The 20225-nt window shown below is 35.7% G+C and overlaps 2 protein-coding genes across 2 annotated transcripts; both read left to right on the top strand.

Annotated features, from left to right (window-relative positions):
* The first annotated feature begins 6785 nt into the window (after window positions 1-6785).
* On the top strand, window positions 6786-7809 carry LOC115951760. The gene is made up of 2 exons (XM_031068909.1): window positions 6786-6958; window positions 7134-7809. The coding sequence occupies exons 1-2, from the start codon at window positions 6786-6788 to the stop codon at window positions 7807-7809; spliced, it is 849 nt and encodes a 282-aa protein (XP_030924769.1).
* A 10472-nt stretch (window positions 7810-18281) lies between these two features.
* Window positions 18282-19724, top strand: LOC115951759 (zinc finger MYM-type protein 1-like). The gene has a single exon (XM_031068908.1). The coding sequence runs from the start codon at window positions 18282-18284 to the stop codon at window positions 19722-19724; it is 1443 nt and encodes a 480-aa protein (XP_030924768.1).
* Window positions 19725-20225: the final 501 nt, after the last annotated feature.

Genomic DNA, 20225 nt, shown 5'->3' with positions numbered 1-20225 from the left:
CTATTCTATCACTGTTCACGTACTGTTTATCATTGTAGCAGCACTGTTCATACATTAAAAAATATTAAAAATGGGTCCCACAGTACTATTCACACATTTAAAAATTATTTTACTACAGTGTTTTCAGTTTTCAATTTCAGCAATAATAAGTTCAATCCAAACGGACCCATAGTGTTCTTCTGATTTTTGTGGTTGACTGGTTGAGTTTTGAGGGAGTCTGATCGTGTGTGTGGTTCTGTGGGGGCTTAATGGGTTATAGTGTTTTGAGGTTTTTTTATTTTTTTATTTTTATTATTATTTTATAAAAGCCGTAGTGTTTTGAGTTCCTTTACTGGTACTGTAAGTGTTTGGATTGATTTGATATAAAGTTATGAGCTTGTCTTTTGTACTTTGACTATTTGACTAAATTTGTGGCTTGTGAGTGGTTTTTTAATTTGGCTAAATGTGACTTTTTTTTTTTTTTTTTTTTTTTGGAGAAAGATGCTGAACTTGATATGTGATGGTTGCTAGCTATGTGAGTGGGTCAATATATTACCACTAAAGGAAAATAAAAATATAAAACATTCAAAGAATTGTAAACTTATTAATTAAAGAATTGTAAAAAAATCACTTAACAACAACAATTAATATGTTATAGTGTATTAGAAAAAAATATGTCAAATAATCTTATAGTTTGTTTTTTATTCTTTTGCTAGTACTATGGGAGATCAGTGAATGAATGATTGTTTGACTGTGTACGTTGAAAAAGATATAGCTCGTAGGATTGATAATGAATCTATCATGCAACGATTTCAAAATATGAAACATCGTAGAAGACAATTGTAGAATTTCATTTTTTTTTCAAGTCTCTTTTGTTTTAGATTTTATATCATTTATGTTTCTTATTGACCCCCCTAGACAAAAATCCTGGAGTCGCCCCTGATATAACCAATTCTTTTTCTTAAAATCAAAAATAGATCTGCATCTTTCTTAGATGTAGATTTGAATTTTTCTTAAAATAAAAATAGATCTGCATCTTTCTTGGATGTAGATCTGAATTTTTCTTAATAAAAAATAGATCTGCATCTTTTTTAGATGTGGATCTGAATTTTTCTTAAATCATAAAAACAGATCTACATTTTTCTTAGATGTAGATTTGAATTTTTCTTAATTAAAAAACAGATTCGCATCTTCCTTAGATGTAGATCTGAATTTTTCTCAAATCAAACTAATTTGTATCTTTCTTAGATACAGATTTGATTTTTCTTTAACAAATGCAAATTTTGAAATAAAGAAAAAGATTAAACATGATTGTGTTTATGTTTGTTTTATTTAAATTGCATAAATTTATGTTATGAGTGAAATTCTCTTCATAAAAAATCTTTTCCATATTTTTTAAACATATAAAAAGTAGATCTGGTTTTTCTGTCATTAAAAAAAAACCATTTTTTTAGGTCTTAAAAGCATATTTGATCTTTTATAAATCAAAAAACACTTTTTTAAGTTCTTAAAACAGATCTGATATTTTTCAAATCAAGCGATTTGTTTTATGTAATAAGAAAATAGATGTGAATTTTTATCTCCAAAAACCATTTTTTATACATATTACAAAACAGATTTGACAATTTTAACAAATCAAAACCATTTTTTTTTTTATCATCACCAAAACAAATCTGATTCTTTTCAAAAGAAGGGACTTCATTCATAAATAAATTTGCATTATTTAAATTTTTTTTACATGTTCAACATATCATTCATGACATGCATAAAAATGTACATTGGTCATAAGAGTTTAGAAGACCAGACTCTGTCTGGGCGTAATGGTGCCTAACACCTTCCTATTCCGTAACCTAGCCTCTAGATTTTAGTCTTTGGATAAGTAGATCTAAACCTTGTCTTTTCTTTTATTTTGGGTAGAATGTAACTAGAACAAAAAGCCATGTAATTTTCAATTTTTCAAATATGTAATTTTTTATTCAATCAATGAAGAGAACAATTTAGTCATGTATTTTTTTTTTTTGGTATAAAAAATAAGTGGCGACTCCACACCACTTACTTAAAAAAAGGTGCCCTAAAAAGCACACAAAATCAATCTCTCCCTTTTTTGAGAGGCACTTTCGAGGTCTCTCACAGCGGGATGGGTGCCTAACACCTTCCCATTCCGTAACTTAGCCTCCGAATTTAGGTCTTTGTATAAATAGATCTAAGCCTTGTCTTTACTTTTATTTTGGGTAGAATGTAACTAGGACAAAAAGCCATTTAATTTTTGGTAGTTTGTAACTAGGACCTAAAGCCATGTAATTTTCAATTTACCAAATGTGTATTTTTTTTACTCAATCAATGAGAATAGAACAATTCAGTCATTTATTTTGTATTTAGTTTTTTATCTTTTTTTTTGTATAAAAAAATAAGTGGCTACTCCACATCACTTACCCAAAAAGAGAGGTGCCCTAAAAAGCACTCAAAAATCTCTCTTTTTTGAGAGGCACCTTTGGCGGTCTCTCACAATGTTGTTCCCTATAATTTATGTATTATGAATATTCATTGTAACAAAATCCACCTGGTAAGTAGAGTTTGTGTGTTATAGCTAGACACCTCAATGTTTTTTTTTTTGTCACATATTTCACCAATTGAAATAAATTGCTACCCTGTTTATTCAACAAAAAATTTAGAAGATGAATTTAAGTAAAAATAAAATGGTATGCAGTCATTGCGTCCAATATGAAATTGCTTGGCAACAATGTGATCAAATGTACTTTAACAAATACTACCAAAGAACTAGTTTCTTGAAAAGCTGATATCTCCTCCATTAAGTTGTTTGGTGTCAATAAATCCAACAAAAAGCTGAGCCCACAAAAAAAGATAATAACTGGTTTCAATTTTAATTCTCCACAAGCATGATCACATTGGAAATCAATCTATATTGAATTGGTACCAAATAAATCTTGCAATACTTGGCCAATGACAAATTATATTTAATGCTTGATAGTAGCTTTACTAATTGGTAATAAATTTAAGGTTGTGCGAATTTCCATCATTATAGATTAGAGCTTCCATTTGCTTACTAATTAAAAAGAAAAATAATACATGGGAAAAATTATTAATAGATAAGACATAGAAATACCGATCTAGTAAATCCTTACTTCTCTATGTACTATGGCCACTTTCACTTTATATTAAGAAAATACAAGTAATGAAAATATGGATGTATTAAACAATAAAGAGAAGCAATCCATCCTTTCTATATTATGAAATTTCAAATATCATGCAGTATGTGTAATCCTAAAATCAATTGTTTGAGCTTTAAAATTGTTTTTGTCTTTCTTATGCTCAATTGTTTCTATCAATCTCAAATATGAAGCCTATGAGACCACATCACACATTCAGAGCAACAACACAAATAACTATAACAACAAATTAGCGTACATCTTCATCAAATTTCATCTTAGCTAAAAGTAATTAGGAACACATTCTTATCAAATACTAACATTCACATTCCTTTTAGCCAATTAATAGAGCCAATAAAATCGCATACATAATATTACATTATTTTGAAAAACCATATGCTAGTATCATTGCACAAGTAAATACTACAAAAAAATATCTAACATGATTAGACTAATCCTTGAACAATCACATTCTCAACAAAAGTAGGTAATACAAGATAAATATCTAACATCAAGTTATCTTGAACAACCATGTGGTAGCATCCATGTACTATGCAAAAATTACATAATTAGATATTACTAATAACATTTAAGTATTATGTCAATTTAGAATTGATCCTTTTCAATATTTCCAAATGGCGTGGACAAATATGTTCTTTTTGCTCAAAATCCATGTTACTTATATCTTTCTTAATAATTTCGTCTTCCACTTTCACCTTTTCTAATTTATTCTTTTCTTCCTTGATATCAATTAACTCTCTTTTTTCTTTTGATTCAATATGCATTAGATTTCGTTGTTCTTCCAGTGCAATACATATACTTTCATTTTTCTCATCATACATTCTCCTCCTTTATTTCTTAATTTCATCCAATGGGGAGGAAAGTCTTGGGACCACATCATCGCTAGTTTTTCTTTTCTTCAATTTCTTCTTTTTGACCTTCTTGCCTATTGGTCTCTCCAAGTCTACAAATGAATTTATTTCATCACTATCTTCATCTAGATTTAATGACCCTGGAAATGTAGGATAGGATGTTGTGACTAGATGTCTTGCATAGACCTTCACATTATTTCTTAGATTCAATCATCCAGCTTCATACCCTAAAATATTCCAACAATATTCCAATTGAAACGAGGTTTCCTTCTACTTTTATACATAGTATTTGCATCATCAATCTACAAAATTAACAAATTGAAAATAATGAGTGCATTAAAAATTTTACTACATTAATGTATAATACATAACAAATGCTGAATAGATATGTATTGTCATGTTTAATTTTTCCACTTTCATTCTAATTCTTAATTTGGGCCAAGAATTGACAAAACTTGTTGGTCTCCCGCTGAATCTTTGACTACCAGCTATTTAAAAAGTTATTTGAGTAGTTAAAGTTATTGTCATTGTGGAAATTGGACCAAATTCTATTCCAAAATGTCGTGTTTTTGGTCAATTAAGATCATGACATCTGAGCTAACATAGAGCCTCACCGACACTACCTTAATGCCTTCTTCTACGTTGAAGTTATTTCTCTGTTGACCTTTCTTAATAGGTAATTGATCTTGTTTCAATGTGGGGTGTAGATTATCCCATTTCAGCGTAGGGTGGAGATTGATGAAAATTTACGTTTGAATGTGAAGTGACTATCAAAAAATCATTGCAAAAACCTTGTTCCTCCTCCTATAAAATGTCCAAGAAGAAGGGATTTTGCAAGTCCATCACCTAAAAAAATCCAATTACACTAACAAATACATAGTACAATCATTAATCCAAATAAAGAACTCTTATAGGTGACTCTTATAATAGTACAGTCAGTAACACAACTCTTACACTAGCAAAAACTAATAATACTAACAACTATTAATAGTACCAAATTCGATACCATATGATATCCATTCATTTTATATAGTCAAAATATGTCAGTTGGAAAATTATAGTTTGAGAAAAGTTGTAAACTGTAATACCTATAAATTGGGGCGAAGCCACATGGCTATTTTTTTTTTTTTTTTTTTTAATTTTTCCTCTAGTGTACATAGAAAAAAGACGTAGCTCTTCCTCTCTCTCCCTTTCGCGTGAAGAACAGGAGGAACTGGCCCGCAGCAACAAGAAGGTTAAAAATGTGAATCATGCAGGCTTTCGCGAGAGCAGTGACTCAAGACCATCACCTCCAAACCAGCCCCAAGGTAGGTGGAGTCGAGCTACGTCTTTTAAGGATAAGGTGGTGGGTGAGATTCCTGGTGCCTACACTCAGGCTTTTAACTTTGAAGACCTCATGGAGGATGACGAAGAATCAGATGACGAAGTAAAGACTCTGAGGGAAGGACTAGTTGCTGTAAAATTTCTGAGAGAGCTCAAACAGAAAATAAGAAACCCGTGGGCAAGGGCGTTGATTGTTAAGGTGTATGGAAGGTCTATTGGGTTCAACTATATCCAGACAAGACTCCTGGCCCTTTGGAAGCCAGCAGGCAGACTTGACTGTGTGGACTTAGGCTATGGCTTCTTCCTCACTCGACTATCTCTTAAAGAAGACTTTGAGACGATTTTGCAGAAGGGTCCTTGGTTTATCGGCGGTCACTTCTTGTCCATACGGCCATGGTTACCGGATTTTAAACTGGAGTTGGCGAATGTGTCCTCGATAGCAATCTGGATTAGACTCAATGGGTTACCAATAGAGTACTACAATGTTGAAGGACTCTACCTAATCTGGAAAGCCATTGGTAATGTGTCAAGGGTAGACACTCATACCGCGTTGGAGGCTAGAGGAAGGTACGCTAGACTGTGTGTACAAGTTGACGTTACAAAGCCTTTAGTCACAGCCATTAAGATGGGAAAGATTGAGTAACCAGTGTGCTATGAAGGCATCCAGAAGTTGTGTTTTGATTGTGGAAGTTGGGCCATAAGCAGGAAAGCTGCCCGTACTCAGTCCGCCATGATGTGCCACCAAAGGAGACGGTGGTGATGGAACCGGAGAAGAATAGTACTTAATCATGCATTCTTCATGGGGTTAGTACTGACAAGGTAGGCGAAGGACCCAGTGGAATCGTGCATGATAACGTACAGGGCAGCGATGAGGAGCATGTACATGATAGAACGTATGGCCCGTGGATTGTGGTTAAGTGCAGGGTGAATGGAGCCAAAAATCAACAATCTAATGTGGGACCACAGCCACGCCGAAATTTTGAAAATGTTCAGTGGCAAAGAGATGGTTTTACGAAGGATGTTTCGGTTGGGCCTTCTAGGGAGATCAAAAGAAAAATGTCTCCTCCTAAGGTGAGTTTTAGGGCCTAAGGTGCTGGTAGTACCACAGAATTGGATGGTTTTAAAGAATTAAAGGGCCTAAGTTTTTCTAGCTTAAGCCCAAAACGGGTTGAGAATGGGAAGAATGTTACTAGGACGGAGAAGACTAAATTGGTTACTAAGCCTAGCCCACAAGTTTCAGTGAAGGGAAAAAAGGCATTAGCTCGGTCAAGGGTTATGACTAGTGTATTTGACAGTAGTGTAGGCTCCCCTGATGTTCAAGTCGCCAACAAGTCTCTACCTCTCCTCTTCACAGCTGTGCCTAATCGTGCGACCACCATTGGAAGTTCAGATTAGGGAGCAAGTATTAAGGTCCAGTCCACAAATTTTGAAGAGCCGAAGCATGATGGTGAAGGTTTTGGGGATTGTGTTGACCGGAATCCGTTGCGCCTCCGTTTTGGGGATGGGGCTGGTCCAATCAATGGAGGAGGAAATCTTGGAAGATGACTCTACCATGGTCTGTTGCAGGGATGAGGATGGTCTGCTTCAATCTGGTGGTCACCGTGTGGAAGGGATTGAGTAACCCGTGAAGGATATGGCCATTGGAGCTGCTGGGAATGAGCATAGTTCTGATGATTGCATGGATGATTCTGGGATGGTCCTTGAAGGTGGTGGTAAAGCACCTACTTCTTGTTGAATTTTTGTTTTATCCTTGGTTATATTTCCTTATGAATATAATTGTCTGGAACTGTAGAGGTGCGCGAAAGCCCGCCTTTAAAAATCATGTTAGAGAGTTGGTCCACATTCATGACCCAGCTATTTTAATAGTGATGGAGACTCGGGTTGGTGGAGTCAGGGCGAAGGAGATTACGGATGAGCTGCCGTTTGATAGAGTCATTCACACCGACATAATTGGTTTCGCGGGTGGGTTATGGCTGCTGTGGAATGAAGATAGAGTGGATATATCCCAGTTAGCAAATACGGAACAAGAAATCCATGTGATTGTCAAGGTACGATCCTCAAACCTTAACTGGTTGTTATCTGCGATTTATGCTAGCCCCAGGTGTGCTGAAAGACAGGTATTATGGAGTAATCTTAAGATGATGGCTGAATTTCATGAGATGCCATGGGTAAGGACAGGAGATTTTAATGAGCCATTAATGAAGGGTGATAAATTTGGTGGAAGGGGGTTGAGTGTTAGTAGAGCTCTTCAGTTTAAGGAGTGTTTGGATGCTTGTAGTATGATTGACATAGGTTTTTCGGGTCCGCGTTTTACTTGGACGAATAGATGGGAGGTGCAGGCTCTTATTAAGGAGAGAATTGATAGATTTTTTGTGAATTCTCAATGGTGTTTGATGTACCCTAAGGCTCGAGTGGTCCACCTCACAAGGTGCCACTCTGATCACGCTCCTATTCTTATGGAATTGTAGCCCAGATTTCAAGAGAATAGGAGGAAATTATTTAAATTTCAAACTTGTTGGCTGTCTAATTGCACTTTTCCTTCTGTTGTTACCCATGCCTGGAGACAGTGTATAGGGTTGGCGCAGGCTATTGAGGCATTCTCTAAAGAGGCAACCAGGTGGAATAAGGAGTAGTTTGGAAACGTTTTTTATAGAAAAAAGAACATCATGGCTAGATTAAATGGCATTCAGAGAGCTTTGGCTGTGCGTCCCTCAGTTTTTCTTCTCAACCTAGAGAATGACCTTCTTAGGGACCTTGATACTATTCGGAATTAGGAAGAGGAAATTTGGGCGTTAAAATCTAGAGTGAATTGGATGATGCAGGGGGATAGGAATACGGCTTTTTATCATGTCTCTACTTTGGTGAGAAGAAAGAGAAATAAAATTTTGTCTATCAAAGATTCGATGGGTGAGTGGCTTTACCAGGAGGAGGATGTCAAAGATTTTGTGAAGAATGGGTACTGTGATATTTATACTACTTCCTTCTCTAGTGTTCCGGCCCTTCCCCCTAGGATTTCTCCTTGGCAGGCTAGACTTTCGGAGGAGGAAAAAGATTGTATTAATGGAGAGGTGTCGGAGGAGGAAATAAAGGCTGCATTATGGTCTTTAAAAGCCTTTAAGGCTCCTGGGCTGGATGGGCTTCATGCGGGGTTTTTTCAAAGGTTCTGGCCAACTGTGGGTAGTTCAGTTATTAATGAAGTTAAAAAAGTTTTTCCTGATAGGAGAGTTCCGGATTATCTTAATACTACACATATTGCACTCATTCCTAAGATTCAAGGCCCGGAGACGCTCAGTAACTACAGACCCATCAGCCTGTGTAACACGGTGTATAAAATTGTATCGAAGATTATTGTTGCCAGGTTGAGACCGTATTTGGACAAACTCATTTCTCCGTGCCAATCGGCATTCATTCCAGGTAGAAAGGGTATTGATAATGCCATAATAGCTTAAGAGGTCATCCATTCCCTTGGCAAAAAAAGGGGGAAGGTTGGTTATATGGCTTTAAAGATTGATCTTGAGAAGGCGTATGATAAATTGGAGTGGAGTTTCATTCGAGATATGCTTATTAGAGTCAATATGCCTACTGATCTGATTGAAACCATCATGAGTTGTGTGACGACGGTCTCTACTTCGATTGTTTTTAATGGGGAAGCATTGGATCCGATATACCCGTCTAGAGGGCTAAGGCAAGGTGATTCTCTTTCTCCCTATCTCTTCATTCTATGCATGGATTTTCTTGGGCAGCTCATTGAGGAAAAATGTAGCGCCAAGCTTTGGAAGCTGATCAAAGTTTCTCAAAGAGGCCCTTCAGTCTCCCACTTGATGTTTGCGGATGATTTGGTGCTCTTTGCTAAAGTAGATAATATTAATTGCTGCGCCATCAGAGATGTTCTAGATGAGTTTTGCAAGATGTCTGGGCAAACAGTAAGTGAAGCTAAGTCAAGAGTTTTATTTTCTTCCAATGTTGATTTGGATGATAGGGAGGCCTTCTGTGATATTCTGGGTTTCGCCCCTACTTCCTACCTAGGAAAATATTTGGGTATTCCCATTAGACAGCCGGGTATGTCTTCTCGAGAGTATAATTTTATTCTTAATAGAGTAAAACAAAAACTAGCGGGTTGGAAAACAAATTTGCTCTCATTGGCAGGGCATGCAATGCTTATCCAAGTATCTTTAGCGGCTATTCCTTCCTATGTAATGCAGTGTGCTGCCCTTCCGGGTAGAGTCTTGGATGGTATAGATAAGGTGAACCGAAAATTTTTGTGGGGTACTACGGAGAATAAAAAAAAGATGCACTGGGTTGGATGGCAAAAAGTTACTAGAACTAAGGAGGAAGGAGGCCTTGGTCTTCAAACGGTAAGAGGGAGGAATACTGCGCTCCTTGCAAAGTTGAATTGGAGATTGCACACAGAGCAAGACATGCTTTGGACAAGGGTTTTGAAACAGAAATATTGTATTGGCAGGAGAGCAAGTGCTATCAATGTTGATCGTCTTCTGTGCTCTCAGGTTTGGTCTGCTATGAAGAGAGGAAGGGAGGTTTTCAACAAAGGTAGTATGTGGCTGGTGGGCAGAGACAGCAATCAAAGTTTCTGGTTTGGGAATTGGATCAAAGGGGGTCCCATTCATCATAAGATCCTAGGCCCTCTAACCCGTGAAGCTGAATTACTTGAGGTTAAGGATGTTTTGTCTGATTCGGGCTGGGATTGGGATCGTATTCCTTTTGTGTTGCCTGTGGAAATTAAAATTTTGATTCAAGCTACACCGGTGTCGATCACAAGCAGAGGGGCTGACAGGTTAGTTTGGGCAGGTAGTACTAGAGGTGGTTTTGATGTTAAAAGTGCTTATAATTTAGTTGATAACTCTAATCTGGTGCCTGCCTTATCTATGGGGTGGATTTGGAAGCTGAACAGTTTACCTAGAATAAAAACTTTTATTTGGAGATGTATGCATGACAGCATTGGTGTCAAGGGCTGCCTGGCTAGGAGGGGTCTTGGGAATGATGATCTATGTCCTATTTGTCAAGAAGAAAGGGGGTCGGTACTGCATGCTCTTCGAGATTGTGCTCGGGTTAGAGCTATCTGGTTGCAATTGGGAGTTAGTTACATGAATCAATCCTTTTGGGGCAATAACCTTCAAGAGTGGTTAAGTGTGAATGGGAGTAGGGGTAGCAGGGCGATGTATGGTAGAAATCATTGGAGTATTCTCTTTTCTTTTGCAGTTTGGATGTTTTGGAAAAGTAGAAACTAGGCGGTGTTCTCTGGCAAAGCTCAGAATCTAAAGCTTTCCTCTGAAATTGAGAATATGTGCATTGAGTTCATGTACTGTGTTAGCTCTCCAAGGTGCCCCGTGCCAAGGGTGGTAGTCACTTGTCGGTGGGAGAAGCCTCCTGAGGGATGGATTAAGCTTAATACGGATGGGTGTGCTTCAGGCAATATGGGGTTGGCTGGTTGTGGTGGAGTTGTACGTGACAGTCATGGGGAATGGATTTCCGGATTTTCAAGGCATATAGGGACCACGAATAGCTTTGTGGCTGAATTATGGGGCTTAAGGGATGGGTTATTCATGTGTAGTAATCTGAACATCCCCTCTCTTATTGTTGAAATGGATGCTAAATCCATTGTGGAAATTTTTGCAAGTCGGGTTATGTAAATGATGTGATTTCTCCCATTTTGGATGATTGTAGGATGCTGATCACTAAGTTCCAATAGGTGCAATTTAGACACTGCTTTTGCCAGTCGAATCAATGTGCTGATGCTCTTGCAAGGTTAGGTGCTGATCAAGACTTAGATTTTAGAACTTTTGATAGTCCGCCTGTGGACGCCTCTGTTTTCTTTGAACAAGACACTATTGGTCTGGGTTTTAATAGGCTGTGTCTTGCTTCTGTAGTTCTTTCTTAGTTTATGAAATCGTCTCTTTCACTAAAAAGAAAAAAGAAAAAAGACATGGGCCCCTCAAAAATAAATATCTAGCCCCCATATTATTCGCAAGACTTCTCTTAGTCTAATAGACATCTATTGTACTCAAATAAAATAAAAAAATTTGGCCCATTATATTACCTAAATATTTCAAAACAAAACTTCACTTTATCTACTTCATTCCCAATCTCAAGAAAGCTACGTTACTTTTTTTTTATCTTCTCTAAAGCACTACCAGCTCAACCCTAAATCCCAACTCAAATAAAACATAAGTCTCATTAATCTCATGCCTCCCCACAGTTTGGAAAAGGAAAAAAAAAAAAAAAAAAAAAAATCTAACCTATTTTTTTCTTCTCACGCAATCTACAGACTCAACACAATTGCACAGTGGTTCACTTTTATTGCCATTGCAATTGCCAGATTTTAGAATTGGAATTTGGTGAGTTTTTTTTTTTCCTTCCTCTCTAGCTCAAAAACATTCATCATCCTTTAATATTGTTATTTGTTAACTCTTAATTAATCAATCAATCTTAGTGTCTTTTGTTGATTTTCTCAACTATCTAAAACCTAATATTCACATGCTCCTTAGTTTTTCATATATTTTTGGAGGAATATATGATTGAAAGCATGAGATTGTTTGTGGATTGTGGTGAATCTTGAAGAGATGATCTATATTTGTAGGTATTGTGGTATCCATCTTTGCACTTTGTGAAGACATTGTTTCCAAGGTAGAATTGTTTTGATCTCTTACCTACTTTTGATTAGTTAGACATCATGATTGTGAGTCAGCACAATTGTCTTCAACCTCCATTTTCGATTTCTGTTTAATATAGTAGTGATATGGGTAGGACACCTTGTTCTTGAAGTCCTGTGCACGTGTCCATCATCTTCCTCAACACCGTATGACCTCCCTCTATTACAGGCTAGGTTAATGTATATTACCAGTTTCATCATTCCTTAAAGTTCTCAATGTTCGTGCAAACCCTTTCATGTATGATTACCTAATGTAGAAATTTATTATGTGATCAGCTGAATCAAATTCCATCCCCTCTGCTGGGATGAAATCAACATTATCCTCGTCCTCAATTGTTTCCTCAATAACATTATTTACAGGTGTATGGAATTCCGTTGCCACAACCTCATTAACAATAATTTGCATATCAATTTCCATTTCACCATGCACACAAACTTGGAAATCAAATAACAAGGTAATAACAGTCTCTTCAATTTCACATTCTATAATTACAAGCGCATACCACTATACAAATCAGGGGTCATATAAGCAATGTCCACATTATTCAGCAAAATTCAAATTTAACCTTCACAAATATATGTCCATGTATTGTTAAATTTCTCAACTCCAACATAAGTAAACAAAATTGCATTCACAGGTTCAACCATTATAAATAACATATGAATTGCCAAAATCTATAATGGAATATTTGTATGCAATCCACACAAAGGATGTCCATATAAAGAATGACCAACATTAACCATACAAGTCCGATGTAGAAGGGGTAGGAAGACCAATATGAACGATATAAGAAACAACATTTGTTTCACAACATCTCAGACTTAGAATTACCACATTAACCTTAACTAAATGACCACATTTTTTGCAAAACTAAATGTATAGACAACAATTTCTCATACAAGTAACAACAACTCATACAAAGAATTACAACATTTACCATAACTAAGTGACCATATTTTGCAAAACTAAATAACCATACAACGATTTCTCTTACAAGTAATAACATGTCATACATAGAATGACAACATTTTGCATAATTAAAGAACCATATTTACACAACTAAATAATCACATTTTCACTATACATTACCTCTGTAACCAGAGTATTTCTTCAATTGAAACCTAAACCACTAATCTAATAGAATCACACCGACCAAACTAAATCTAAATCAGCCCATTTTTCAATGGGTATCAGTCAGCTTCCCTTTCAACAGGTGCCGGGAGCAGCTTCTTCATTCGGAGCAGTATACAACAGAGTACATTCTTCTTAAAAAGCAAATTACAATAGAGTTCCTTCTCCTTCAAGAGAAAATCACAATAGAGTACCTTCTCCTTCAGCTATGCAGAGTAGAGCAGAGCAAAAAGTACATGCTTGAAGTGGATATGCTTTAAATACTTTTTCCCACCAGCATGCGGTTCCCTCTGTTTGGCCCATTTGGATACAAGTATTAGGGTAGCTGTGGTTGATTGGCTGAGAGGATAACACATTATTGACTTGGATGCCGCCTCATTGCACAAGCCAACTGGGTAAGCTCATTAATTCACTAGCACCCTCGCGCAAGCCATGTCATAAGACACAACAAATTGATATAAACTTACATAAAAAAATATGATGTAAAGTAAACTTTTCCGTTAATTTTTTTTATTGTCCTAAAGGATCATTATTTGATTAAAGGTGTATTTATAATTCATGTAAGAATGAATTTTATATGATAATTTATTATATCTCTCTCCCAAGTTAGTTATCATTTTTTGAGTTAATTTTTTATTGGGGTTTGAAATTAGGTGACAAATAATGAGCAAATGATAAACAATTGAAGCATTATTTTAGAAAAAAGATATTAGTCATTTAGATCTTAGGACATCTATAGAAATAAATATTGATACTTCAATGCCCGATGAGCGTCCCTCCAAATTTTTAAGAATTCAATCTGAAGAGATAGACAGTGATGTAGGATCACATCAACAAACAAGATGAAATCTAACTTGCTTATCTCATAGACAATCTATATTAACCTAAAGATATAGAGTACTCATTCAAATTCCCAAATAATCATCATCATAGTTTCAAGCTTCATGGTTTGAATCACATTCGAATTGGTTGGAATACTCACCTTCAAAGGATGCAATTTATTGTCCGCCTTGCTACATTTTTGGTAAGAAACCAACATGTTGTCCTAGATCGGATGCATTCACTATAAAAGGTTCTAATAATTGGAAAATGTGAATGATGGAATGAATTATCTTTTAATTGGTCATGAGGGGAAAGATCCAAATTCACCACATAAAATTGTTGTGAAATGTTGTGAGGATCTAAAGAATTATTCACGACATATTGACAAGCTAGTTGAGAAACAAACATCAAAATAAATAGAGAATAATCGATTGCGGCTCAAGACCTTTCATAGTGTGCTCGATGGCTGGCATTCCCAGTTTTTGCTTTTAGAGGTCAAGATGAAAGCCTTGACTCAAAAAATAGAGGTAAATTTATTAAATTGATAAAACACACATCAACTTTCAATGACAAAGTAGCTAAAGTTGTTTTAGAAAATGCTCCATGGAATGCCAAATATACATCACCCAAAATTAAAAGGAGATCTTGCATATTCTTGCTAGTAAAGTGCAAAATGCTATTCGTAAAGAAATTGGGAGTGCAAAATTTTGCATTCTAGTTGATGAAGCTTGGGATGAGTCGAAGAGAGAGCAAATGACCATTATTTTGTGGTTTGTTGATAAAGAAGGTTTCATTAATGAATATTTCTTTCATGTTGTATACGGTACAGATCTTACTGCATTGATCTTAAAGAAGAAGATATTTGTTATTTCTCTTTACAACCTTCACATTAAAATAATCGAGGTAAAGGATATGATGGAGCTAGTAATATGTGTGGTGAATGGAATGGATTACAAGCTTTGTTCCTTAAAAATTTCTCATATGCTTATTATATACATTGCATGGCTCAAAGGTTGCAATTAGCTCTAGTTACAGCATCTAGAGAAGTAAAAGTTATTCATTAATTCTTTGACTAATATTATTAATATTGTGGTTGGTTCTAGTAAGCGTAATGATGGATTACAATATGCTCAAATGGAACTAGTTGAGAATATGATCGCTTCTAATGAAATTAAGACAAGAAGAGGAGTAAACCAAATTGGTACTTTGCAACGAGCTAGAGAAACTAGGTGGAGATCTTATTTTCAATCTATTTGTAGTTTGATAAAAATGATTGATGCACTTGCAAATTTATCAACACTATCTATGAGGAAGGGGCTAACTATAAACAACATGGCGATGTCGAGGGAGCCTATCATGTATTAATATCATTTGAGTTTATTTTAATCTTGCATTAAATGAAAGATATAATGAGAATTATTAATATCCTTTGTCAAACTTTACAACAACATTCTCATGACCTTTAAAATGCCATGTATTTAGTTTCAACCACAAAATCACTTATTCATAAGTTGAGAAATAATGAATGGGAGCCTTTACTTGCTAGTGTTATATCATTTTATGAACAACATGAAATTGATATTCCTTATATGAATGCTAGTTGTGGGCGCAAGCACCCGCACCACACTTCCTTTTGGGTGAATACGCCTTGGCCTAGGATAGACCATGGTAAAGGGGTGTAAATGGAGTTGCCACCTAATTTAGGTCTAGGAATTATAAATATAGCGTCCTTCGTGGAAGGACTGATCTTTACTAGAACATGTGTTCGGAGTTTAGGTATGGGAATGGAAAGGTGTTAGGCACTCAACCCTACCCAACCTGTAGGTCGGCTTCCACTTATTGTGTTCCAAATCTTAATATCATTAAAGGCATATTTAATATGTTATTCTAACTCACACACACTCTAACATGCATCTAAAAGCAAACAAACATGGCATAATCATCCCAAGCCTAGCATTCATCTATCATGGCATTAAGCATATATTACCAAGGGCAGAAACATCACAAGGTAGATCTAGATAACACATCTAAACATTAAAAAATCATGGGACTAAACCAAACATATTCATGTTCATCAACTATATCATACTCATTTTTGAAATTAAATGCATATTCATGTGATTATGCATGACAAGGGGCAGAGCCATTTGGCTCCTTGGGGGGGCCATGGCCCCCCAAAAATTTTCAAATTTCCACTAAACTATGTAAAAAAAATTACATTGGCCCCCCCAAAATTTAAGATCCGGCCCCCCATATTTTTCTCAAAAATTTTTCTAGAGTTCTAGACTTATAATCCAATACAACTTCAAGCCCCACCAGAAAACTTGGCCCACATCCAGCCCCACTAGCCAGCCCCAATTCCCTAAGCAAACAACTGAAACAAGTTATTCTTTTCTAAACCATAACACTTTCAGCCCAGCCTAAACCAAAATCTAAGATACCTAATTAAACACAAACAAAAGGCATTCAATCCTCACCATCTGAACAATCTAAAAGAGAGAACAAATGAACAATCTTCATTCATGCTTATCATGCCTCACCTCACCCCTCTGCTTTGCCTTACGCCCCTGCTTAGTTTTTTACCTTCTTGCTTCTTAGTTCACGCCTCTGCCTGAGTCAGCCTAACTGCCTCACAGCCTCAGAAACCCCGCCAGCTCACTATGACGCCGCTGCCTCCACTAGCTCACTGAGACGCCACTGCCTTCTCAAGGTATCTCATTCATTCTTTACTTGACTTCTCTCCCTTTTTCTCTACTACTGAAGTGCTGAAGCTGAACTAAATATTGATACAGTGATACTTGAATAGAAATATGAAAATATCAAATATGAAATATGTGTATGTTAGTATGTGATTAAAGTGATTTCCCTTTGCTGGCAATTTATATTTTGTCTTTTGTCTTTTGTCTTTTTGTGTTTGTTGTTACTTGTTATTCTATTCTTTATTATTTGCATTGACTCTGAGACTCATACCACTAAGACCAGCGGCCAGCCTTTTCCCTTTTGGCTTTTGTTTTGTGTTGTTTGTCTAATTGTCTTGTGACTCTTGTCCCTTGAGTGGGGGCCGAGTGGGGCTTGCCGACCTGCATTGTCATTGTGTAAGTAAATTAAAAAAAAAAAAAAAAAAAAAAAAAAAGATCTATGGAAGGAAATTGGAGTAGTGGGCCGTGAGTCAGAGTCTAGGTATTTGGTTTATGTTGTTTGTTTATGCTTTTGAGTGATTTGTTTATTTAGTTTTTTTATCCTAAAAGGTCATTAGTCATTACTTAACTACGAGTGCATTTGTTTATTTAGTTGAATTGATTTTTTTTTTTTTGGATTGAAATTAGGTGTCAAACAATGAGCGCAAACGACAAACAATTGATGCATTCTTTAAGAAAAAAGATATTAGTCATTCAGAACTTAGGACTTCTTTAGAAACAAATGTTGATACTTCAATGCCCAACGAGCGTCTCTCCAAATGTTCAACAATTGAATCTAAAGGGATAGACTGTGATTCAGGATCACGTAAACAAATATATGAATTCCCTGCCAATGAACAAGATGAAATTCGACGTGCTTATCTCATAGCCGGTCCATATCAACCTAGAGACATAAAGTATCCATACAAAGGACCGAAAAATCATCGCCGTAGTTTTCAATCTTCGTGGTTTGATTCACATTCAAATTGGTTGGAATACTCACCTTCAACAGATTCAATCTATTGTCTACCTTGCTACCTTTTTCGTAAGAAACCAACAGGTCGTCCTGGATCAGATGCATTCACTGAAAAAGGTTTTAATAATTGGAAAAAGGTGAAGGATGGGATGAATTGTTCTTTAATTGGTCATGAGGGGAAAGAACCTAATACACCACATAAAATTGTTGAGAAATGTTGTGAGGATCTATTAAATTATTCAGGACATATTGACAAACTAGTTGAGAAATAAACATCAAAAGAAATGGAGAATAATTGATTGCGGCTCAAGACCTCAATAGAGTGTGCTCAATGGCTAGCATTCCAAGCTTGTGCTTTTAGAGGTCATGATAAAAGTCTTGATTCAAAAAATCAAGGTAACTTTATTGAATTGATAAAACACACATCAACTTTCAATGAAAATGTAGCTAGAGTTGTCTTGGAAAATGCTTCACGTAATGCCAAATATACGTCACCCACAATTCAAAATGAGATTTTGCATATTCTAGCTAGTAAAGTGTGAAATGCTATTCGTGAAGAAATTGGGGATGCAAAATTTTGCATTCTAGTTGATGAGGCTCGAGATGAGTCGAAGAGAGAGCAAATGACCATCATTTTGAGGTTTGTTGATAAAGAAGGTTTCATTATGGAGCGTTTCTTTCATGTTGTGCATGTTAGAGACATTACTGCATTAACTTTAAAGAATGAGATATGTGCTGTCCTTTCTCATTACAACCTCCACATTGAAAATATTCAAGATCAAGGATATGATGGGGCTAGTAACATGTGTGGTGAATGGAATGAATTACAAGCTCTTTTTCTTAAAGATTGTCCATATGCTTATTATGTACATTGCATGGCTCATAGGTTGCAATTAGCTCTAGTTACAACATCTAGAGAAGTAAAAGATGTTCATCAGTTCTTTGATCATTTGGTTAATATTATCAATATTGTTGTTGGTTCTAGTAAGCGTAATGATGAATTGCAACATGCTCAAGCAGAACAAGTTGAGAATATGATTGCTTCTAATGAAATTGAGACTGGAAGAGGTGCAAACCAGATTGGTACTTTGCAACGAGTTGGAGATACTAGGTGGGGATCTCATTTTCAATCTATTTGTAGTTTGATTAAAATGTTTGATGCTACTTGCAAAGTTATCAACACTATTTCTGAGGAAGGGGCTAACTATAAACAACGTGGTGATGCCAAGGGAGCTTATCAGGTATTAACATCATTTGAATTTATTTTAATCTTGCATTTGATGAAAGAGATGATGGGAATTACTAATATGCTTTGTCAAGCTTTGCAACAACATTCTCAAGACCTTTTAAATGTCATGCATTTAGTTTCAACTACAAAATCACTTATTCAAAAGTTGAGAGATGATGGATGGGAGCCTTTACTTGCTAGAGTTATATCATTTTGTGAGCAACATGAAATTGATATTCTTGATATGAATGCTCGTTACACTAAAGCTCGAGGTAGATATCGTCGTCAAGATGAAGATTTAACAATGGAACATCATTTTAGAATTGGCATATTTACAGTTGCAATAGACTTTCAATTGCAAGAATTGAAAAGTAGATTTTGTAAGCTAACAACGGAACTTGTCATTCTTAGTTCAGCTTTAAATCCCAAGGATACTTTTAGATTATTCAAAATTGTTGATATATGCAATTTGGTTAAGAAATATTATCCTCAAGATTTCATTGAACAAGAACAAGAACAAGAACTTTTGGAGTCTCAATTGCAACATTATGAGCTTGATGTGATAAAACATCCAGATTTTCAGAATATGAGTACAATTTCTGAGCTATGTAGGGGATTAAAAATTTCAGGAAAGTCTAAAATCTATTTTTTGATTGATAGACTTATTCATCTTGTGTTGACCCTTCTAGTTTCTACAGCAACTACAGAACGAGCTTTCTCAGCTATGAAGTTGTTGAAAACAAGACTTCCCAATAGAATGGAGGATGAGCTTTTGGCAGATAATATGATAGTTTATATAGAGAAGGAAATTGCAGGGAATTTCATTGTAGAGATGATAATGGATGAATTTTATTCCATGAAAAATCGTCGTCAAGCATGATTTGATGTGAATGTTCTTTTTTGTATGTCTATATTGAACTAGACAATTTTTCATGTTTATTAATGTTCAAGTATATGATGATATATGAAAGTTGATAATTTTGTATCCAATAGACTTAAAAATTATATTTAGTATATCTCTATTATAACTCGGCCCCCCCAAGTATTTATTCTTGGCTACACCCCTGTGCATGACTTGGCTCATTATATCACAACACCTATGCATCAATGCATGTTCATGGTATTCAAACAATCTAAAACCCTAATAATCATCAAAGAGATAAAACAAACAAAGAAAAACCAAAACAAAGAAACAGAGACTTAAAAAAGGTAAACTAAGTTAAATAGAGACTAAAACACATAAAGAAAACAAAAGAAGAACAAACAAAAAAGAATTAGGGTTTCTAGGCACAAATGTGCGTGCACATACATAGATCATGCATGAACAGCCCAACTGTATGCGTACATACATCACGAGCATGCACACAGCATGCGCACGCAT

This window comes from Quercus lobata, chromosome 7 (assembly GCF_001633185.2).
Source record: "Quercus lobata isolate SW786 chromosome 7, ValleyOak3.0 Primary Assembly, whole genome shotgun sequence".
Taxonomy (NCBI): Eukaryota; Viridiplantae; Streptophyta; class Magnoliopsida; order Fagales; family Fagaceae; genus Quercus; species Quercus lobata.
The sequence above is the reverse complement of the archived record's forward strand: the minus strand, read 5'-3'. Positions and strand labels throughout refer to the sequence as shown.

Bases quoted from the DNA above. Each gene is read 5' to 3' on its own strand.
- LOC115951760 (XM_031068909.1), top strand. From the start codon at position 6,786: ATGGTGAAGGTTTTGGGGATTGTGTTGACCGGAATCCGTTGCGCCTCC. The intron at 6,959-7,133 runs GTAACCCGTGAA...CTGGAACTGTAG, and splicing joins CACCGTGTGGAAGGGATTGA to AGGTGCGCGAAAGCCCGCCT.
- LOC115951759 (XM_031068908.1), top strand. From the start codon at position 18,282: ATGGAGCGTTTCTTTCATGTTGTGCATGTTAGAGACATTACTGCATTA.